This window comes from Candoia aspera, chromosome 7 (genome assembly GCF_035149785.1).
Source record: "Candoia aspera isolate rCanAsp1 chromosome 7, rCanAsp1.hap2, whole genome shotgun sequence".
NCBI classification, from domain to species: domain Eukaryota; kingdom Metazoa; phylum Chordata; class Lepidosauria; order Squamata; family Boidae; genus Candoia; species Candoia aspera.
In genome coordinates this window covers 84,437,445-84,461,503 of record NC_086159.1, presented here as the reverse complement: position 1 = coordinate 84,461,503, position 24,059 = coordinate 84,437,445, and the positions used below count along the sequence as shown (strand labels likewise).

General features: G+C 44.7%; 1 protein-coding gene across 1 annotated transcript in view; it reads right to left on the bottom strand.

Moving 5' to 3' along the window:
* Positions 1–24,059, bottom strand: part of GALNT8 (polypeptide N-acetylgalactosaminyltransferase 8) — a 72,985-nt gene that overhangs the window by 28,924 nt on the left and 20,002 nt on the right. Inside the window, exons 2-4 of the mRNA XM_063308398.1 lie at positions 19,727–20,027; positions 7,496–7,662; positions 4,511–4,694 (exon numbers count right to left, since the gene is read on the bottom strand). Coding sequence (XP_063164468.1) covers positions 4,511–4,694; positions 7,496–7,662; positions 19,727–20,027 — 652 coding nt within the window. The remainder of the gene's footprint in view (positions 1–4,510; positions 4,695–7,495; positions 7,663–19,726; positions 20,028–24,059) is intronic.

Genomic DNA, 24,059 nt, shown 5'->3' with positions numbered 1-24,059 from the left:
AGAAAGACACATGTATGCATTCATTTGCTTGCCTGCAAGTGGAAGGCAGCTCTAAACAACACACAATTCCCCATCTTCATACATTCAGACTTAAAACAAAATGAAACATAACAGTATAGGACAAATCAATACAAAAGGAAAAAACACAAAAGGAAAAAATATTAAAAATGTCGCCCCTCTCTTGTTTCTCCCAAAGGCTAAGCAGAGCCAGTCTCTGTTCATAGGATTCAGGGTTGAGTCACTGCTCTTTGACTTTCCACTCATTCCAGCTTCTCCCCCAGAATTGGGTTCTGACCATTTCTGGAAAGAGGGCCAGGCAGTTCTAGTGTTCACAGCAGTGGCATTTCAGTCCACATGAATCAGAAACCAGGGCTTAATCAAAAGAGTAAAGAGTTATACTCCATAGGAGGTCATTTCCTCTTTGGTCCAAATTCTGGATTTTGGTCATGCCACCTGCTAATTAGTTGGGTCATTTAGAAGGCTTAGATTCACTGCCTTTTTTAAAAAAAAAGAATATAGATTTCAATCCCTTATGGAATCTGAGATACAAAGTCAGAAATACAGATGGTATTCTGTTCCATCTTTTATTGTAAAACAAAAGTATTCCTTCTTGCAGTAGTTCATGTTGGTAATTCAGGTTGTTCTATAAGGAGCAATTCACAGAGAAGCCAGGTAGCCTGGTTACTATGGTAACAAATCACTTTGGCAGAGTCGGAAGGTCAGACGTAATTGTCCTCAGGTTGGGGTGTGAAAAGGATGACCATATAAGCTAAAGCTGCTGATTGCCTGGGGGGAACTTGCCACAAGAAGGTGTCAGTTTCGTTTATGCAGCCTCCCTTCCAGCAGCAGCAGCAGCAGCTCATTCAGCTCAGCACGTGTGTATTAGCTTGTAAAACATATCTATGCAAAAAAGCTTTTGAGCCTATCCAGCTCTGGATATGGGAACTGTTTATGTTTTATGCTTTTTATAAATAGACTTATTTTTATAGAAATGCCTGGTGTGTTTTTTCTGATCTCTTGGGCCAAATGCTTTCCAGCACTCTGAACAGTTCAGGCACTTGAAGTCATCACTGCTATGCTTGACTTGCACAGGATTTAGGGATTCCTTGCCATATATTAAGTATATGGTACTCCTTCAGGTTCGAAGAAGACACACTGTTGTGCAGTTCATCTGTGGACATGGAGGTGGTTCTGCAGACCCGGTGTGGAAGCACAGAGTCTAACACAAGGAGGGCACTGGAAGTCCATTGTTGTAGTATCTTTGGGTATTATCCTGTGATGCTGCTCATGGTTTTCTATCAGTTTTTGGCAGCGCCTGTCTTTAAAGCTGGTGGAGGCTGCATGGCACAGGGCTCACCAGCCGGTTCTGTCAGCAGCTGCAGCTCCTACTTCCCTTGGCTGGATGTCACAGTGGCATAGGGTTTCCTTCACAGCATCTTCATAGTGCTTGCATGGATGATCTTGAGGTCTCTTCCCAGACTCCAGCACACTATAGAGCAACTGATGAGGCACAAGGTGGTCGTCCATTCTGATGACGTGTCCCACCCACTGCATCTGGGCTCGGATAATCAGGAACTCAATGCTGGTGGACTCTGCGTGGTCCAGGACCTTCAGATTGGAGACACGGTCTTGCCAACAAATGCCAAGGATGGAGCAGAGAATGTCATGTGAAATTTCTCCAGTTTTTTTATGTGCCTTTAGTACAGTGTCCAGGACTCACATCCATATAGGAGAGAAAGGATAACCATAGCTCTGTGGAGATACAGATGTTGTGTTGGCTGTGCACTCTGGTACGCAGCCACCCCAGAGCCTGGCTGGCCTAACTGATCCTGGAGTCAATGTCTTTGTCCAAAGACCCATTGCTCAAGATGATGCTTCCCAAGTATTTGAAGCTGTTTACATTTGTCAGCTGGGTGTTGTCAATAGTGATTTTTGGTTCTACAGGGTTGGTATTTGGCATGGGTTCGTATTGTATTATTATACTATATATTACATATATTAAGTAAGAAGAAAAGGAAGCAGCTTGGAATGGCCTTTCTCTTACAGGAGGGCATAGCCCACCAACCCACAACCTTCCTGTAAATTGCACCAAAACCAGTAAGGGGCTGGTTGTGGGATCTTTTGCCAACTCACTGCTTACACTGGGTTGCTCAGGTTAGGAGAACTGGAATGTGTCATTCCTAGAGCAGCAACAAGTCAAAACAACTGGCATCACACAGAGTCAAGGGTGGGCAGGCAGTGAGAAAATGAGGCCTAGGGCAGCAAAGAGGGACCAAAAATGCCTGGGGAGCTGTGGAAAAGTGAATCCACCTGAATTAAAAAGCTAGTCTAGGGCTGCAGGGGCCATGATGCCCCTGGGGTCAGCTGCCTGGACAGCATATCTGAAGTTTGGGACCAGACACGCCAGACTTGCCATTGCAGGGAGAGTCTGACTGCCAACAGCGACATTTGTGCAAAGCTTCAAGGAGACGCTTTGATTTGGTAAAGTTTTGACCAACTCACCTCATCCCATCAGTGTGATGAATCAAAGAAGACATCTACTCTGAGGGTACAAAAGGATTGGTGACTGTGGAGCACTTTGCAAAGCGCATGGCTTTCTGCTGCTTCTAGGGTTGTGATGCACAGTGAACAATGCTCCATCTTCAGTTCCACTGTTGTCAAGGCTGGGGGGAGGACTTGAGTGGAGTGAAGGGCTTTCTAAGGCTAACATGAAGGAGAGTTACCCATGCATTAATCTCTTGGCCTAAAAGAGCTCTTTGGGGTGCTAAGCTAACCTTGCTTGTCTCATTTTCTCAGCTCTCAGTTTCCTCACAGAAGTTAAGCTCTGTGTTTTCTTGTCCTAATGCAAAGTTGTTCATACAACAACATTGTGTGAAGCTCCACTCAGCTCTCAGCACTCGGAATGCTGGACCTGAGTTGAAGCTGTTCATTTGTATTACTGAGATAGGGATAAATCTCAGAGCGATGACCTGGATGGGTTTGTTGGAGCAAGTATTTGCTTCTTGCAAGGGTGTGTGTGTGTGTGTGTGTGTGTGTGCCTGGGGTGACCTCTTTTTCTGTGGCCAGCTAATCTCTGTGGCACTGTCTTTTACAGATGCCTACCTGCTTCTGCCCCTTTAGGAAGTTGCATAGAGTTATGTGACAAGTCATACTCCTGCCCTCAAGGGGCCAAGCTTTGCCTATCCTGGACAACTCCCAGAAGAAAGTGAAGAGAGACCTTCCTGGGGCAGCCAAGCTTCCCAACCCTCCTGGCACCCTAGAAAACCTTTTGATTGGAAGGAAGAAAGCTGAGCTGCCCCACAAAGGCAAACCTGTCATGCCAATGGAGGCTTTTTGCTGGATAATTTAGGGCAGGGTTTCTCAACCAAGGTTCTGCGGCACCGTAGGGTTCCACAAGAGGTCATTAGGGGTTCCCTGGGAGATCACAATAATTTAAAAATTATTTCAAATTCAGGCAACTTCACATTAAAGAGGCAAGTTTTTATTTTTAGTTTAAGAACACTGGTAGTGTCAGGCCCAGCCCAAGAACAACGAAGAGTCAGTCCATTCAAACTCCAGTTCTTTATTTGCTCACACCATATAGACAGAATCTTGCCAGACTAAAGCTACTCTACCTAACCTGAGGGGAAATAACCTGGAAGAGCTCTAGAGCTCTGAACCTCTTCATTTCCCCACCATCACCTCCTGGACTGTGCCTCTGCTTATCTCCTCTACCTCCTTGGAATGTGCTCCCTCCTTCCTGAAAACCAGTGGCACCACTGAATTCCACCACAGTTAGTGCATATATACAGGCCTACACATGAAACAAATGTAATGATTTTGTAACTTCTGGCCCAAATTTAAGCCTGAATGTGCAGGGGTTCCCCAAGGCCTGAAAAGTATTTCAAGGGTTCCTCCAGAGTCAAAAGGTTGAGAAAGGCTGATTTAGGGGCTGCTGAGCTATCTCTTCATGGAAGTCCAGAGGAATTGTCTCAGAAATCTATTGCAGTGAAACTCTTGAAGGTTCCCAGCTGAAATTTTGTAGGATTAATATCCTTACTACTTTCTTCCCATTCTGCCAAAATAGGAAGCAGCTGTAAGAGTCCTGATGTTTTGTATGGAAGCCAATGAATGATCTTTTTCCCATACTGAATCCTGAAGCAGTTAAAATTCAACTGATCCCCTACACTCACAATATGCAAACTTAGACAGAATTTTGCCCTCTTCAGATCTTGAATACCAACTTCAGAATAACTGACAACTCCATTTCAAGGTGCACACTTTGGGGAAAGAGTATACCCTAAGCAGGCAAGAAAAGTAGGCTCCATATGGATTGTGACAGTCATTTTCTTTATCTTAGCGTAGCTAAACCCACATGTATAAAGAAAAGTCAAGTGTATGTTAGACAAGTTTCAGGGGAAAGACATATGCTGTAAGCTGAGCTATGACCAATCTAATTTATCATGGCAGTTAATGGAAATGGACCTGATGTTCAGTTATTCTCCAGATGTGGATGGTGTTCTAGGCTTACCATTCAGAATTGACTTCAATATGTGCATCCAAAATAGCCACCACATCTGCATGGGATGCTTTCCAGCCAGAAATCCGCGCTTCTGTGAGACCTTTTCTTTCTTCATGTCTTACAATTTTCAGCAGTCCAGGGTGTTTGACATTGAAATTTTTGATATGGTCTTCCAAAGGACCTTTCAGTTCCTCTGAAAAAAAAAATAGATTTTAAAAATATTAATTTGAGATGTTTTTGCCAGAATACAGGAGGAAATCCCAGTCTGGATACACAGTTAAAATTTCCATTCTCTCTTTATTATTTAATAATGTTGAGAGATGCATGATTACTAAAATAATAATAGTAATAATAACAACAACAACAACAACAACAACAATTTGCATGTCACCCAATTCCCAGCAACTCTGGGCAGTTTACAAATTGTTAAAAACATAAAATGAGGAGGATCTATAGTGACAGTTTGCAATAATGACCCTATAATAACTAAATATTCTATAGTAATTGAAACTTAAATCATCTCAGTTTATTTTTCTTTTTTAAAATAATTTTATTAAAGATTATAATTACAATAGTAAAAACTAATGCAAACTAAAAGAAAGAAGAGCAGAAAGAAAGAGTAAAAAGTACAAAGGAAAAGAAAAAGAAAAAATATAGAATAGAAAGAAAAAAAAAGGAAGAAGAATAAGGATACAGTATAGAAAAGGAAAAGAAATATATGAAAAAGTTACTTCCAACATTCATCACAAGTATAAACAATTTTAGTAACTTTTCACCTCCTCTGAACTTACAACCAATAATCTCTTCATCCCATGTCCTGTCTCTTATCTATAAACAAATCCATAAAGCATCGTGATTTCAGTCCTGGTGTCAGCAAAAGCCCATTAAGTGTTGCCAGAAATAACAACATAGCTATTTTAACCTTGATCAAATAAACCAACGTTATATTCCTTCTTTTTACTTCTAACAATCTTAATCATTAGTCCATTCAAGTAATATCGTAGAACTTGTTTTCTTTTCATTTCTTTTTTACCCCTTCTCACAAAATTCGTCCAAGCTTTAATAAACCAGTTTTGTAAATCCAATATAAAAGAATTATCCAGGTCACTCTCTTGGTTTATTATTTGTAATTCCGTTTTGATTTTAAAGCATCAACTAATTTCTTTTGTATGTCTTTTTCCATGTCATTCTTGTAGCCTGTCATTTGTAGAACCACTTTCAATGTTAACTGTGTCTCTGTCTTGTCAGATAAAACTTGTCCCTCTTCTGTTATTTTTTCCATAACATGTTTTGGACACAGTCTATCCATAGAAGCAAACATCACTATTGACATCATTGATATTAACTTCTGATTCCATTTTGCAAAAGAATCCTTCAGTATTTCCAATGTTATAATATTTTGTGTCATTCCATAGCTGTTAATGGGGACGCGGTGGCGCTGCGGGTTAAACCGCTGAGCTGTCGATCGGAAGGTCGGCGGTTCGAAACCGCGCGGCGGGGTGAGCTCCCGTTGCTCGTCCCAGCTCCTGCACACCAAGCAGTTCGAAAACATGCAAATGTGAGTAGATTAATTGGTACCGCTTCGGCGGGAAGGTAACGGCGTTCCGTGAGTCATGCTGGCCACATGACCCGGAAGTGTCCCTAGGGACAACGCCGGCTCCAAGGCTTTGAAACGGAGATGAGCACCGCCCCCTAGAGTCGGACACGACTGGACTTTACGTCAAGGGAAACCTTTACCTTTACTATAGCTGTTAATGAGGTTATGTATTTTCCTTTAATTAAAATCTTTAGTTCCCTCTAGTATTCAACTTTTAAAATTGTTTATTTCTTTTATGTCTTAGAAAAAGATTCAAAACAAGCTGACTTTCCCACAGGAAGGATTCTTTACAATTAATTCCATTAATTGTAAATTAATAATTAACCTTATTTCAAATTTATCTGGACCCTTAATCCATTTACAACTTTCTAAAATCAAAATCTTAATTAGGGGGTTCTTTTTTGCTGTTTATTTCATTTCTTTTAAGTTCTTAAGCTTATAGTTAAAAAAATATATATTAGGGATTGAAGGCAGACTCAGCCGGTGCTGTCAAATTTGTTGATCTAATAGCTGAAAAGCAGTTAACAAGCAATTTCTGAATGTGATTAGAAAAGGAAGTAAGCGAACTCGGTGTCCTTTTAAAGGTGCTGGGCACAGTTTCAGCAAGATGGCTCTTCCCTCGTCTCCCAGTGCTCAAAATCTGCCAGAGCCCACTGTCTTGCAGTCTCCTTGCGAGGAGCAACTCTCTGGAGCACTTGTGGGCGATCTCCTATCCTCTCTTTGTCTGGAGAGGTTTGAAGAGCCAGTCTACTCACCAGCTCTTCATTCTTTGCCAGGGTCGTCGGCTCCGCTTTAGCTGTCTTCAGCCGCCATTTCTTCGTTCTTCCTACTGTAGCTGGCAAAGCTAGCTACTGCATAAAAACAGGGAGCAAACCCCACACTCACTCACACCAATGATGTCACTCAGTTGGTTAATGAAACATCTGCAAGCAAACAACCAAGCTCAGAGAGCACCAAGGACTCTACATTCAAAACAACACAGAATGCAAGATCCCTTTTTGCCTAAGCTCACAACAAAACTCTGGGATACATGGTGCTTTGTTCTGAGCTTAGAACACCTGAAATGACCCTTTCAGACTCAAAACATTTCAAATTTGGACAATTTTACAGAATCCTGTTCTCCAAATCTATGTACATATGCAGCAACCAAGGACAGCTCCCCTCCAGCTGGAAAGAACATGTCCTGAGAAGATAAGGGATGTGCAGAGAGATCTCAATAGAAAGTGGGTGTGCTGGTTGGGTTGCAATTCCCTAACAGTACAGCAGTGCACTTCATAGAGAAAGTAATGCTGGACTTCTATGAGGAATGTCTCTATGCAGTCCAGTTTTCCATAGAAATCTCCAGTTCCATGGAATAGTACTTTGCCCATGGAAAGGTTTCAGACCATGCTACTTACCATTTGAACTGAAATCATCAATTAGGATAATTTCTTTCAGGAGTTGAGAAGGTGTTCGGTTAATTATGCTGGTGATTGCACGTAAGATGATGGATGTAGCCTCATTAAAGAATATAAGAATGACACTAAGTGTTGGGAGATCATGTGAATATTCTTTCTTTAGACATCTGGAGGAAACCAAGAGAAATGGATATTCATTAGAATATTATTGAGCAATACAACTGAAGGACTGTAAGAGAGAGATGGGAGCAAAAGAATAAAGTCCAGCATCACGGCAGAAGCAGTTTCTTCATGGTGTCTGCATGAAGAAGGCAGAGAAGGAAGGAAGAAGAAATCCAGGAGGCAGCCAAAGCAGTGAAGCTCATGTTCCAGCTTCATCAGTGTGGATCCCCTTGATCCCCTTCTCAGCTGTTATGTTGAATGGCTGGAAGGATGAGTTCAGGTGTCTGGTGGGGTTGATAAATATATTTATTCTACTACTTTGAAGTCTGTTGTCATTCTCTTTCCACACATTCACATGTTTCTTCTTTTTATTATTGTTACAGGCAAACACCACCTAAGTCCCCTGCATGAGGGAGATGGGTGGTGATAAAAATATGATAAATAAATAAATAAATAAATAAAATAAAATAAGCCCCCTTTGGTGGTGTCAGCACCAAATCAACCTCAGCTGATCTGACAGGCTAAACAGGATTGGCCTAGTTAATATTGGAGGGGAAACCACCTGGGAATTTCAGGGAGGTCCAGAAGAAGATGATATGATCACAAATCCCTTCTGCAATGATGCCAAGAGATGCATCAGCAAGATTCAAGTTCAACTCCTAGTTATTTCCTAACATAATCTTTATGACAATGCTTCCTTCTAGTAATATATGCTTAACTTCACTTGGATATCTAAGAAATCATAATAAAATAATTTCACAGTTATTCATTAGAGACCTTTGAATATTAGACAGAATCCAGCCATCATTTATCAAGCTTCATCCAACATAAATACATAGATATTAAGTTAGTGATAAACTGTCCCCCTTATTTCAGTGAGGCTGAAGCAGGAACCACATGGCCTGGATCAGTTTCCCCAGCCCAAGAATTCTCCAGATCCTTGCCATTCAGGTCCCAGAACTTTGGCTCAGCCACCAGAATGGCCAGTGCAGGGAATCCTGGGAATTAATCTCCATGTGTCCAGAGGGAGCCCTCTTGGAAGGCTGGGCTAGAGCTTTTAATTACAATAGTATCCTGAGGCTATTTTTGTGACCTCATGATTTTGGCAGGTTATTGATTCCATGCTCATCAAGGATGATTAATGAAGAAATAAAGTACAGTAATAGGAAAATACGAGAGCCAGTTTGGGGAGTGGTTAAGGAATCAGGCTAGAAACTGGGAGACTGTGAGTTCTAGTTTTGCCTTGGGCATGAAGCCAGTTGGGTGATCCTGGGCTAGTCACTTTCTCTCAGTCCTAGGAAGGAGGCAATGGCCAACCACTTCCAAAAAACCTTGCCAAGAAAACTGCAGGGACTTGTCCAGGCAGACTCTGAGGATCAGACATGATTCAACAGATTAAAAAAAAAAAGGGAAATATAAATTTTATTTGATTATATCAACCATATCGACCCAAAGATTTTGTTCACACATTTACTTTTCTGTACCATATCTGAGATTATTTAGCAAAGTTCATAACATCATTAGATACTAAAGAACCCACAGAGGAAATAAAGTCATCACAGCAGACATAAAGTGATCCAAGAAGGAAAAGGAAGAAAGGAAGAAGCCCACTGTATGAGGATCTAATGAAAAACGTGCCATTTCCCCTCCCTTCTCCTACCTTCCTGCTGCTTTATCTTCAGCCAGCAGGCATCTCTGGCTCAAGTCAAGAACTGTGTTATCAAGTTCACAGATTGCTTTTCATTTTCATGAATTGCTGCACAATCCATTGCCACAAGAAGGGTCATTTCCATGAGGTGGTGAAGCTATTAGTCTACAATTTGATGGATTATTATCAAGGGAAAGTTCTACAATCTATTCTATTTTCATAAAAGTACTCAGTAGCAGGAATCAATGAACTTTAAAAAATAAAAACCCTGTAATCTCCCCATGAACAAATGCCTTACTTTGAAATATGACAGGGTTAAGCCCCTCAAAGGACTCAATGAGCCTATCAAATCTTAATTCTGCTTTTTTAAAAAAGGAAGTCAGTTATAGGTACTCTCTGTTTTTTAAATACTGTGTAAAAGACCTTGCCTCAGTACCGGCTCCCCAATTTCCCTGTATTTGAAGAGTTCATCAGCTCCAGTTTCATCCCATTCTGTAGTAACATTATACTGACCTCTGGGAGTTTCCCTCAGTAGCCCGTCTTTGGGTTTCCTAAATCACTTTGGATTTGGGCTCCGATTCCAATCAGGAGGCCTCTAACTGAATGAGACCATTTTCTGAATAGTTGAAGCGGTTGCCTGATCAGATCTGAGACATAAGGCCAGCTTCTGGACTCTTTGTTTATAGATTCAAAAAGTGACTGGGACTGAACAAGAATTACCAGTATGTGGAAAGGAAGCTAATGTTATAATTTTATTTGCTTGTACTGTGGGAAGGAATTAAGATCTCTCACCCCTCTGCCACATTGTCTTTCCCAAACACTGTTTTACAAATAGAATGAGTTTGATACAAAAAAGACACACAGTAGATTAAAATGTAACAGAAAGTGCCAAAGCGCTTAGACAAAAGATTCCTTTCAGAGATCTTTTATCATAAAAGCTCTCCTCCCAAGGAAATTAGCAGAACCCATTAGGCAAAGGATCGTTACCTTGTCGTGGTGCTGGAGCTTGAGCACCTCAATAATGCCATGAGCTAAACCGTGAAGGGCCACCCAAGACAGGAAGGTCGTGACAGAGAGGTCAGACTAAATGCAATCCCTGGGGAAGGTAATGGCAACCCACCCCAGTATTCTTGCCGTGAAAACTAAATGGATCAGTACAACCAGAGATATGCCGGTATAACATCGGAAGATGAGACCCCCAGGTAGGAAGATGGTCAAAATGCTACCGGGGAGGAACAGAGGATGAGTTCAACTAGCCCCAGATGTGATGATGCAGCTAGCTCAAAGCCGAAACGACGGCTAGCGGCCAACGGTGCTGGTGGTGAACGGCGAATCCGATGTTCTAAGGATCAACACACCATTGGAACCTGGAATGTAAGATCTATGAGCCAGGGCAAATTGGATGTGGTTATTGGTGAGATGTCAAGATTAAAGATAGACATTTTGGGCGTCAGTGAACTGAAATGGACTGGAATGGGCCACTTCACATCAAATGACCACCAGATCTACTACTGTGGACAAGAGGACCACAGAAGAAATGGAGTAGCCTTCATAATTAATAATAAAGTGGCTAAAGCAGTGCTTGGATACTATCCAAAAAAATGATAGAATGATCTCAATTCGAATTCAGGGCAAGCCATCTCACATCACAGTGATCCAAATATATGCCCCAACCACAGTTGCTGAAGAAGCTGAAGTAGATCAGTTCTATGAGGATCTGCAGCACCTACTGGACAACACGCCTAAAAGAGATGTTATTTTCATCACGGGAGACTGGAATGCTAAGGTGGGCAGTCAAATGACACCTGGAATTACAGGTAAGCATGGCCTGGAGAACAAAACATAGGCTGATAGAATTTTGCCAAGACAACTCACTCTGCATAAGAAACTCTCTCTTCCAACAGCCTAAGAGACGGCTTTATACATGGACTTCACCAGATCGACAACACCGAAATCAGATTGACTTCATCCTTTGCAGCCAAAGGTGGCAGACATCTATACAGTCGGTAAAAACAAGACCTGGAGCTGACTGTAGTTCAGATCACGAACTTCTTATTGCACAATTTAGGATCAGACTAAAGAGATTAGGGAAGACCCACAGATCAGATAGATATGAGCTCACTAATATTCCTAAGGAATATGCAGTGGAGGTGAAGAATCGATTTAAGGGACTGGACTTAGTAGATAGGGTCCCGGAAGAACTCTGGACAGAGGTTCGCAACATTGTTCAGGAGGCAGCAACAAAATACATCCCAAAGAAAGAGAAAACCAAGAAGGCAAAATGGCTGTCTGCTGAGACACTAGAAGTAGCCCAAGAAAGAAGGAAAGCAAAAGGCAACAGCAATAGGGGGAGATATGCCCAATAAAATGCAAAATTCCAGAGGCTAGCCAGAAGAGATAAGGAATTATTTTTAAACAAGAAATGCGTGGAAGTGGAAGAAGACAATAGAATAGGAAGGACAAGAGACCTCTTCCAGAAAATTAGAAACATCAGAGGTAAATTCCAGGCAAAAGTGGGTATGATCAAAAACAAAGATGGCAAGGACCTAACAGAAGAAGAAGAGATCAAGAAAAGGTGGCAAGAATATACAGAAGACCTTTATAGGAAGGATAACAATATCAGGGATAGCTTTGATGGTGTGGTCAGTGAGCTAGAGCCAGACATCCTGAAGAGTGAGGTTGAATGGGCCTTAAGGAGCATTGCTAATAACAAGGCAGCAGGAGACGATGGCATCCCAGCTGAACTGTTCAAAATCTTGCAAGATGATGCTGTCAAGGCAATGCATGCTATATGCCAGCAAATTTGGAAAACACAAGAATGGCCATCAGATTGGAAAAAATCAACTTATATCCCCATACCAAAAAAGGGGAACACTAAAGAATGTTCAAACTATAGAACAGTGGCACTCATTTCACATGCAGGTAAGGTAATGCTCAAGATCCTGCAAGGGAGACTTCAGCAATTCATGGAGCGAGAATTGCCAGATGTACAAGCTGGGTTAGAAAAGGCAGAGGAACTCGGGACCAAATTGCCAATATCCACTGGATAATGGAAAAAGCCAGGGAGTTTCAGAAAAACATCTATTTCTATTTTATTGACTATTCTAAAGCCTTTGACTGCGTGGACCATAACAAATTGTGGCACGTTCTTAGCGGTATGGGGATACCAAGTCATCTTGTATGCCTCCTGAATAATCTGTATAACAACCACGTAGCAACAGTAAGAACAGACCTGTCATGAGCACCGTTGCACTGATTGCGTCAGCACAACGACACTCACAACAATACAGGGAAATGGGGCAAAGGACATATAACTGACTAACAAAAGAAAGGCATCAGACTCCGGCAACAAGATAACGACTTCAGCCGAAGAAACCGATCAAGCGATACCGTGTAACAAAGGTGGACTCTGACGACGCCCGAACCAAGGCACGCCTGGAAGTGTCAGAAGAATCGCAGAAGATCATCGCCCGGCACAAAGCCATCACCGGCTGGAGGAGGAAGATTAAGCAGAGGCCCGGGGCACCAGCAGAAGCCCCGTGACCCCTCACCCACCAGCAACGAGACATCCGGGGTTCGGGGATTGCCTAACCCAATGAAGGAGGAGTGCTGACCGGCGCGGGCTATTTAAACCCCATACCAGCGCGCTCCCTCCACTCTCAGCTTTTCCCTAGGCATGCACTATACGCAAATAAACCAGAACCTGATTTCTCCTGGATTAGTGTCTGTGTTTTATTTAGTAGCAGGCAGAGCCTGACAAGACCATGGAACAATGGACTGGTTTAAGGTTGGGAAAGGAGTACGGCAGGGCTGTATACTCTCACCCTACCTATTCAACTTGTATGCAGAACACATCATGCAACATGCTGGGCTTGAGGAATCCAAGGCTGGAGTTAAATCGCTGGAAGAAACATTAACAATCTCAGATACGCAGATGATACCACTTTGATGGCTGAAAGCGAAGAGGAACTGAGGAGCCTTATGATGAAGGTGAAAGAAGAAAGTGCAAAAGCTGGCTTGCAGCTAAACCTCAAAAAAGCCAAGATTATGGCAACCAGCTTGATTGATAACTGGCAAATAGAGGGAGAAAATGTAGAAGCAGTGAAAGGCTTTGTATTTCTAGGTGCGAAGATTACTGCAGATGCTGACTGCAGTCAGGAAATCAGAAGACGCTTAATCCTTGGGAGAAGAGCAATGACAAATCTCAATAAAATAGTGAACAGCAGAGACATCACACTGACAACAAAGGTCCGCATGGTTAAAGCAATGGTGTTCCCCGTAGTAACATATGGCTGCGAGAGCTGGACCATAAGGAAGGCTGAGAGAAGGAAGATACATGCTTTTGAACGGTGGTGTTGGAGGAAAATTCTGAGAGTGCCTTGGACTGCAAGAAGATCAAACCAGTCCATCCTCCAGGAAATAAAGCCAGACTGCTCACTTGAGGAAATGATATTAAAGGCCAAACTGAAATACTTTGGCCACATAATGAGAAGACAGGACACCCTGGAGAAGGTGCTGATGCTAGGGAGAGTGGAGGGCAAAAGGAAGAGGGGCCGACCAAGGGCAAGGTGGATGGATGATATTCTAGAGGTGACAGACTCATCCCTGGGGGAGCTGGGGGTGTTGACGACTGAGAGGAAGTGTCATGTTCACTGTTCCAATGTTACCGTTACATCGTAACGTTTCGCATGTCATTTGGCTGATGCGTGTTTCATCTGGGAGGGGAGGAGGATTCCATCTCGTGGGATTGTTATATGTTAGCAGCTGGATTGGAATGTGTTTGGGTTATCTCGTGTGTTCAAGGTTTCTTTCCCAGGACATCAGCAGAAACATTTACCAGCACCTGGGGGGGGGGGGGAGTTTGCAACAGCAGGGCGAGGGGAGGGATTGTGTTTGAGCCAAGGGTTTTTAGTTTGTATTTGGTGCACTTTTGCTCATTCTCAGCTTTCTCTGTATTTGCATACTATTCTTTAATAATTCAGATATCATTAAGTTCCTGCTTGTGAGTCTGAGTCTATTAGGGTAGGCAATCCTTACAGGAAGCTCTGGCGTGGGCTGGTCCATGAAGTCACAGAGAGTCGGAAGTGACTGAACAAATAAACAACAACAACAATTAGGCAAACTTTCTTCCCAACCAAACAGATCTCCATAATCCAACTACAGAAGATCCCTTCCAAGGTGAACATTCCAGGCCAGGAGACAAAGCTGCAGCCCTGCAAGGAACCCAGGAGACACAAACAGCAGGGGGCTAGCACAGAGCTGCACTCCGGTCAACTGCACTTTCCTAGAATTCCCAGAGAGTGCCCCCTGCCAAGAAACTGGCCAAGTGGGCCCCCCAGGAGTTCCTAGAGGGCGGGGACACCTTTGCATAGCAACAGTCGGGCTCCCCTAGGGTTAGGGATCCAACTAAGTTATCATTCTTCCTTACCAATGCAAGGAGTTATATGGATGAATGGGAACTGTATCTTCATTCAGAAAGAGCCAAGATTAATGCCATTGCCACTAAGCTCAAGGGGCGGGCTGCCGATTGCTATGTGCAGTTATGTCAATTGGATGCCCCTGAGCTGGAGGAGTTCGAAGAATTCCTATGGGCATTGAAGCTAGACTTTGAAGACTCGTTAGCTAAAGAAAGGGCAAAACGGGCACTGAGGGAGCTTAGCCAGGGGCCACGATCGGTAGCAGACTATGTTCTGGAATTTAATGCTCTGGCTGGGAAGGTTGAAGATTGGTCCCAATCTACCATAATAGAACTTTTTAAGGACGGTCTGAACACGGAGGTCCTGAGGTAGTCGCTTGGTAGGGACGACCCAGATACCCTGTATGAATGGATACAGCTGGCAGGGAAGGCTGAGCATGCCCATGAGACCTTCGCTCACAGGAAGGTGATGAGATATGCTGGACTCAGCAAGGGTTCCCGCCCTGCTGCACCTACTGGAAAGTCCGGTCAATGTGCCTGGGAGGAGGAGAGGGAGCACCGCTATGCGAAAGGGCAGTGCCTCCGATGTGGAAAGGAAGGTCACCGAGCGGCGGCGTGCCCGAAGGGCAAGACCAATGATTGTTCAGGGAAGCCGACAGGGAAATCTCCCTCCCTACCCAGGAAAATGAAGGCAGCCATGGCTGAAACTGAAGTGGAGGAGGTTCCTTACTTCGGGGGCGAGGGGGGGCCCGATCTACACCAGCCAGCGGGAAACGCCAGCCACCTGCTCTAAGGAGCACCTGTGGGCAGGTGGTGGAGGATGGGCGCGAACATGTTTCGGTGAGTGCCAACTATCCCACACTGAACGTGAAAGTGAAGTTAGGCTCCCGCACAAGAACCGTTGAAGTTTGGGCATTGATCGATTCGAGGTGTTCGCATTGCTTGATGCACCCTGACGTGGTGGCTGCTTTGGAGTTACCCAGCTTTCCACTGCAACATCCCATGATTTTCACCCAGCTGGATGGTTCTACAGTGGGGGGGGGGGGAAACCGGTCACCCATTACACGGGCATGGTGGTGTTGCAAATGGGCAGCCACCGTGAGGGGCTGCCATTTGTGGTGGTGCCTGTGGGGCATCCCTTAGTCATTCTGGGGATTCCTTGGTTGGTCCAACAAAACCCCTATATAAATTGGGTACACAGGACTTTGACTTTGGGGGATGGTTTCTATCAAGCCCCTGGGGAGGACGACGCTCCGGAGGCTGCAGTGGGGAGGGCGGTGGCAGCAACCCCGCATTTCACTGTCACCCCACTGGAGGGCTTGCTGGAGCAATACCAAGGCTTTGTGGATGTGTTTGGTGAGAAAGAAGTGGACCAACTCCCACCCCATCGAAAAACTGAATGTGCGATAGAGTTGGTCCCCGACGCTCAACTGCCCAAACCAAAAATTTATGCCATGACTCAAAAGGAACTGGCAGTGTTGAGGGAGTTTGTGGACAAAAACCTGGCCAGGGGTTTTATTGAACCAGCAAATTCGCCAGTGGGTGCCCCCGTCTTGTTTCGAGCGAAGAAGGATGCGACATTGAGACTTTGTACAGATTACCGCAGATTAAATGCAGTCTTGATATTAAACAAATATCCTCTGCCATTAATAAAAGACATGTTAGCATATCTGGCTAAGGGGAAAATCTTCTCTAAGCTGGATTTGCAGGAAGCCTATTTTCGCATCCGCATACAGGAGGGGGATGAATGGAAGACTGCTTTCAATTGTCCACTGGGTTCTTTTCAGTATAAAGTTTTGCCTTTTGGGTTGGCGGGGGCACCAGGGGTGTTCATGCAATTGATCAATGAAGTGTTACATGAACATTTGTTCAAGGGTCTAACCCTAACCCTTTGTGGTTCAAGTGGATGCTTCCGATTTCTCAATTGGAGCACTCTTGCTGCAAGCGGATGCTGACAACCGCCTGAAGCCATGTGCATATCTGTCCCAGAAATTTTCCGACAGAAAGGCGGTGGCATGTTTGGGAGAAAGAAGCTTTTGCTTTGGAGGCATGGCGCCACCTATTAGAGGGGGCTAAATGTCCTTTTGAGGTTTGGACTGACCATAAAAATTTGGAAGCGCTCAGCACGCCCCGTAAGCTCAGTCCTAAGCAGATCCGCTGGGCTCAATTTTTCAGTTGCTTTGACTTTAAGTTGAAATTCATTCCGGGCAAGAATAACTTCCTGGCTGATGTGCTTTCCCGCCTGCCCCAGGATTCGGTCCAGGCACCTGACGTTGTGGATACACTGTGGACAGAACCCCAATTGGGTTTGCAAGCTGTCACACGCAGTCAAACTTGTGCGCAGCTGCCCCCAGCTTCAGTTTCACCGGCTGGGGGAAGGACACCAATTCCCTCAGAATTGCAACAACAGTTTCTGCTAGAGCTGAAATCTGATATTTGGTTGCAAGCGAATAGAGACAATGTTACATTTGACAGAGGCTTAGCTTGGAAGCAAAACCACCTCTATGTCCCTGACATTTTGCAAAGGGAAATTTTGATTAGGTCTCATGATGATAAAGTGGCTGGTCATTTGGGGTTTGTCAAAACCTTACACCTTGTGCGCTGCCAATTCTGGTGGCCCACATTGAGACGTGATGTAAAAAGTTATGTTGCTTCTTGTCCTGTCTGTGCCATGTCTAAACGGAAGGGGGGCAAACCGCAAGGGCTGCTGCAGCCGGTGGCCAGCCCCTCCCATCCTTGGGAGGAGGTTTCTATGGACTTCATTGTGGATTTGTCTCCTAGTCAGAGAAAGACTGTGATTTGGGTGGTAAAGGACTACTTTTCCAAGCAAGCCGATTTCATTCCATGTGCTTCTATTCCATCTGCTCAGCAATTGGCCCACCTTTTTCTAATCCACATCTACTAGATTCACGGGAGCCCCTCCCGCTTGGTCACGGACCACGGGACACAGTTCACTTCCCAATTTTGGAAGGCATTTTTGAAGCTGGTGGGCACCAAGCAGGCGTTGTCCACTGCGTCGCATCCAGAGACTGACAGATCTACAGAGGTTCTTAATTCCACCCTGGAGCAATTTTTGAGGGCATTTGTCAACTATCAGCAGGATAATTGGGTTGATCTGCTACCTTTTGCTGAGGTGGCTTATAACAACACCGTCCATCAGAGCACGGGACACACCCCTTTCCGTACTGTGTTTGGCCAGGACTTTGTTCCCATTCCTGAGTTGCCTCAGCCCTCCACACAGCCCTGCTCTGCTTCTGATTGGGCTGCTCAACTGGCTGATTCATGGCCAGTGATTCAGCAGGCGTTGGTTGATGCCCAATCTGCCTATAAACTGCACGCTGATAAGCAACGAGCCCTTCAACCTGCTTTTAAAGTTGGTGATAAGGTCTACCTTTCCACCAAGTTCATTAAATCCCCTCAGCCCTCAAAGAATTTGGCTCCTAAGTTTGTTGGTCCTTTTCCCATTGTGGGAGTTGTGAACCCTGTCACATTTAAACTGGATTTGCCACACAATCTGAAACGTTTACATCCTGTTTTTCATTGCAGCTTGCTCAAGCCTGTCAACCACTCCCACCATTGGCATCCACAACCCCCACCTCCTGCTCCGATCATGATTGACGGACAGCAACATTTTGAGGTGAAGGAGGTCCTTGATTCTCACCGACTTCATGGCACCCTGCAGTACCTCATTCGGTGGAAACACTTTCCCCACCCTGAGTGGGTGTCTGCCCGTGATGTTCACTCTCCTGTTTTAGTTAGATGCTTTCATCTAGCTTATCCCCTGAAACCTGCTCCTTAGTGTTTTTGGGGGGGCGGTATGTCATGTTCACCGTTCCAATGTTGCTGGTACATCGTAACCTTTCACATGTCATTTGGCTGATGCGTGTTTCATCTGGGAGGGGAGGAGGATTCCATCTCGTGGAATTGTTATATGTTAGCAGCTGGATTGGAATGTGTTTGGGTTATCTCATGTGTTCAAGGTTCCTTTCCCAGGACATCAGCAGAAACGGTTACCAGCACCTGGGGGGGGGGGGGAGTTTGCAATGGCAGGGTGAGGGGAGGGATTGCGTTTGAGCCAAGGGTTTTTAGTTTGTATTTGGCACGCTTTTACTCATTCTCAGCTTTCTCTGTATTTGCATACTATTCTTTAATAAATCAGATATCATTAAGTTCCTGCTTGTGAATCTGAGTCTATTAGGGTAGGCAATCCTTACAGGAAGCTCTGGCGTGGGCTGGTCCATGAAGTCACAGAGAGTCGGAAGTGACTGAACAAATAAACAACAACAACAATTAGGCAAACTTTCTTCCCAACCAAACAGATCTCCATAATCCAACTACAGAAGATCCCTTCCAAGGTGAACATTCCAGGCCAGGAGACAAAGCTGCAGCCCTGCAAGGAACCCAGGAGACACAAACAGCAGGGGGCTAGCACAGAGCTGCACTCCGGTCAACTGCACTTTCCTAGAATTCCCAGAGAGTGCCCCCTGCCAAGAAACTGGCCAAGTGGGCCCCCCAGGAGTTCCTAGAGGGCGGGGACACCTTTGCATAGCAACAGTCGGGCTCCCCTACATAAAGAGCTTGTGGGGAGAATGCAAGCATGGCCACCTCCAACAGTGGACTGCTCTGTACTTCAGGCAGTCGGACAATAAAATCTATCTCTGTTCAAGCAATCGCCAACAGCACTTTTAAGAGTGTTCAGTGCACAGAAATTAAGCACTGCTGAAGAATTAAAGTGCTGAGGAAACTTCTGAAATGTCAGGAAGAAGATTTAAGTTCTGGCAGAAAACCAGCACCAAGAAGAGACACGTTGATACGTGCCACCTTCTAAAATACATCCCAATCTGCCATGTTCAGCTCAGCCTCCAGCCCTCTAATCTGCCCACCAGGCCAGGCTGTTGGCTCTGCCCCCACCCCACCCCACCCCCATCAACCCCACGTGGCCCGCCTCAGCCCCCTCCCCCTCCCCTCGGCCAGCCACAAATGGGGCGAGCGGGCGCGACTTCACCTGGGAGGCCGGGTGTCTTTCAGAGATCTGTCCAGGGGCAAGCGGTCGCTGAGGTAAACATTGTACCCATACTTCTCAAAGAGTTCCTGAGCTGCGCTTTGCTGGTCCTCCATGAGGTCTCTTCCCCACTTCCGAAAGAGAGGAGAGTCTGGGAACTGCATCCTGGGGGGCGCCTGGGGCTTCCTCCGGTCTTCCCTGCCCCCCTGGGCTGTGGGCACAGCGGGGTTGGGCTTCTCAGGCGACTTCAGTTTATCTGCGGCCTTCTTTTGCACAACGTTGTCAGATAATTTTATATAATTTGCTGAAAAACACAAAAAAGAAATAGGTACTGGGATAAAGGCCCCAAATCTCATAAAGTATGTACCCAGAATATACCCTGTCATGTTCATCCAGGTGAGTAGGAAGGAACAAAATGCTGGTCGCCAGACTCTGTGTATCCATGTGTCTGTACGTGCGTGCATGCATGCAAATGGCAATTATAATGCTGCCTGGCACTCATACACCACATCCCCAAACCATGTTGTATCCAGGCAAAGGGGTAGGAAATAAAAGGTGTTGATGGGCTGCTGTAGAAAGGTGGTTTCTTATTTCTGTTATGCCAACCTGCAGGCTTCAGCAAGGATTGTTACCTTGTCATGGTGCTGGAGCTTGAGCACCTCAATGATGCCATGAGCTAAACCGTGAAGGGCCACCCAAGATGAGAAGGTCATGACAGAAAGGTCAGACTAAATGCAATCCCTGGGGAAGGTAATGGCAACCCACCACAGTATTCTTGCCGTGAAAACTAAATGGATCAGTACAAGAGAGATATGTCGGTATACCATCGGAAGATGAGACTCCCAGGTCGGAAGATGGTCAGAATGCTACTGGGGAGGAACAGAGGATGAGCTCAAGTAGCCCCAGATGTGATGATGCAGCTAGCTCAAAGCCAAAAGGATGGCTAGCGGCCGACGGTGCTGGTGGTGAATGGCGAATCCGATGTTCTAAGGATCAACATACCATTGGAACCTGGAATGTAAGATCCATGAGCCAGGGCAAATCGGATGTGGTTATTGGTGAGATGTCAAGATTAAAGATAGACATTTTGGGCGTCAGTGAACTGAAATGGATTGGAATGGGCCACTTCACATCAAATGACCACCAGATCTACTACTGTGGACAAGAGGACCACAGAAGAAATGGAGTAGCCTTCATAATTAATAATAAAGTGGCTAAAGCAGTGCTTGGATACTATCCAAAAAAATGATAGAATGATCTCAATTCGAATTCAGGGCAAGCCATCTCACATCACAGTGATCCAAATATATGCCCCAACCACAGTTGCTGAAGAAGCTGAAGTAGATCAGTTCTATGAGGATCTGCAGCACCTACGGGACAACATGCCTAAAAGAGACATTATTTTCATCACAGGAGACTGGAATGCTAAGGTGGGCAGTCAGATGACACCTGGAATTACAGGTAAGCATGGCCTGGGAGAACAAAATGAAGCAGGACATAGGCTGATAGAATTTTGCCAAGACAACTCACCCTGCATAACAAACACTCTCTTCCAACAACCTAAGAGACAGCTCTATACATGGACTTCACCAGATCGACAACACTGAAATCAGATTGACTACATCCTTTGCAGCCAAATGTGGCGGACATCTATACAGTCGGTAAAAACAAGACCTGGAGCTGACTGTAGTTCAGATCATGAACTTCTTATTGCACAATTTAGGATCAGACTAAAGAGATTAGGGAACACCCACAGATCAGATAGATATGAGCTCATTAATATTCCTAAGAAATATGTAGTGGAGGTGAAGAATAGATTTAAGGAACTGGACATAGTAGATAGGGTCCCGGAAGAACTATGGACAGAGGTTCGCAACATTGTTCAGGAGGCAGCAACAAAATACATCCCAAAGAAAGAGAAAACCAAGAAGGCAAAATGGCTGTCTGCTGAGACACTAGAAGTAGCCCAAGAAAGAAGGAAAGCAAAAGGCAACAGTGATAGGGGGAGATATGCCCAATTAAATGCAAAATTCCAGAGGCTAGCCAGAAGAGATAAGGAATTATTTTAAAACAAGCAATGCATGGAAGTGGGAGAAGACAATAGAATAGGAAGGACAAGAGACCTCTTCCAGAAAATTAGAAACATCAGAGGTAAATTCCAGGCAAAAGTGGGTATGATCAAAAACAAAGATGGCAAGGACCTAACAGAAGAAGAAGAGATCAAGAAAAGGTGGCAAGAATATACAGAAGACCTGTATTGGAAGGATAAAAATATCAGGGATAGTTTTGATGGTGTGGTCAATGAGCTAGAGCCAGACATCCTAAAGAGTGAGGTTGAATGGGCCTTAAGAAGCATTGCTAATAACAAGGCAGCAGGAGACGACAGTATCCAAGCTGAACTGTTCAAAATCTTGCAAGATGATGCTGTCAAGGTAATGCATGCTATATGCCAGCAAATTTGGAAAACTCAAGAATGGCCATCAGACTGGAAAAAATCAACTTATATCCCCATACCAAAAAAGGGAAACACCAAAGAATGTTCAAACTATCGAACAGTGGCACTCATTTCACATGCCAGTAAAGTAATGCTCAAGATCCTACAAGGTAGACTTCAGCAATTCATGGAGCGAGAATTGCCAGATGTACAAGCTGGGTTTAGAAAAGGCAGAGGAACTCGGGACCAAATTGCCAATATCTGCTGGATAATGGAAAAAGCCAGGGAGTTTCAGAAAAACATCTATTTCTGTTTTATTGACTATTCTAAAGCCTTTGACTGTATGGACCATAACAAATTGTGGCAAGTTCTTAGTGGTATGGGGATACCAAGTCATCTTGTATGCCTCCTGAGGAATCTGTATAATGACCAAGTAGCAACGGTAAGAACAGACCACGGAACAACGGACTGGTTTAAGATTGGGAAAGGAGTACAGCAGGGTTGTATACTCTCACCCTACCTATTCAACTTGTATGCAGAACACATCATGCGATGTGCTGGGCTTGAGGAATCCAAGGCTGGAGTTAAATCGCTGGAAGAAACATTAACAATCTCAGATACGCAGATGATACCACTTTGATGGCTGAAAGCGAAGAGGAACTGAGGAGCCTTATGATGAAGGTGAAAGAAGAAAGTGCAAAAGCTGGCTTGCAGCTAAACCTCAAAAAAGCCAAGATTATGGCAACCAGCTTGATTGATAACTGGCAAATAGAGGGAGAAAATGTAGAAGCAGTGAAAGACTTTGTATTTCTAGGTGCGAAGATTACTGCAGATGCTGACTGCAGTCAGGAAATCAGAAGATGCTTAATCCTTGGGAGAAGAGCAATGACAAATCTCGATAAAATAGTGAAGAGCAGAGACACTGACAGCAAAGGTCCGCGTAGTTAAAGCAATGGTGTTCCCCGTAGTAACATATGGCTGCGAGAGCTGGACCATAAGGAAGGCTGAGAGAAGGAAGATACATGCTTTTGAACTGTGGTGTTGGAGGAAAATTCTGAGAGTGCCTTGGACTGCAAGAAGATCAAACCAGTCCATACTCCAGGAAATAAAGCCAGACTGCTCACTTGAGGGAATGATATTAAAGGCAAAACCGAAATACTTTGGCCACACAATGAGAAGACAGGACACCCTGGAGAAGATGCTGATGCTAGGGAGAGTGGAGGGCAAAAGGAAGAGGGGCCGACCAAGGGCAAGGTGGATGGATGGTATTCTAGAGGTGACGGACTCGTCCCTGGGGGAGCTGGGGGTGTTGACGACCGACAGGAAGCTCTGGCGTGGGCTGGTCCATGAAGTCACGGAGAGTCGGAAGCGACTGAACAAATAAACAACAAACAACCTGCAGGGCTGCGGTTAAGTCAAGAGAAGAGAGAAGATGGGAATCGGTCTGTGGAGTTACCATCGCCAGCAGCTCTGCCAATATGCCAAGTATGTCTGAAGAAGGAAAGCATGTCCCTTTTATTTTCCTTCCCTCAAAACAAGGTAAAGAATAACAAAGCATATTAAACTACTGTAGTTAAGGATCTGTACAACAAAGACCCTGAAAATCAGTTTTTTGTTTCCACTAATCCTTTTCTTATAGAAGCAGCTGTAAATGCTGACCATGGAAGATACAGTTTCTGCTATTTTGAGACGGGAAACAGATGAAAACTACAGAGCAAGCCTTAAAACAAGTACAACAGAGTGAAAAGCTGAGGAAAACACAGACGATCCCTCCAATGCAAATGCTGCCAGCTTAGCCTCTGTCTCCTCAGAATGTTACACGGGCAGGGCCGCAACTGGGCGGGGGGGGCAAGCGGGGCATGTGCCCCGGGCGCCACACTGGGGGGGGCGCCAAAATGGGTG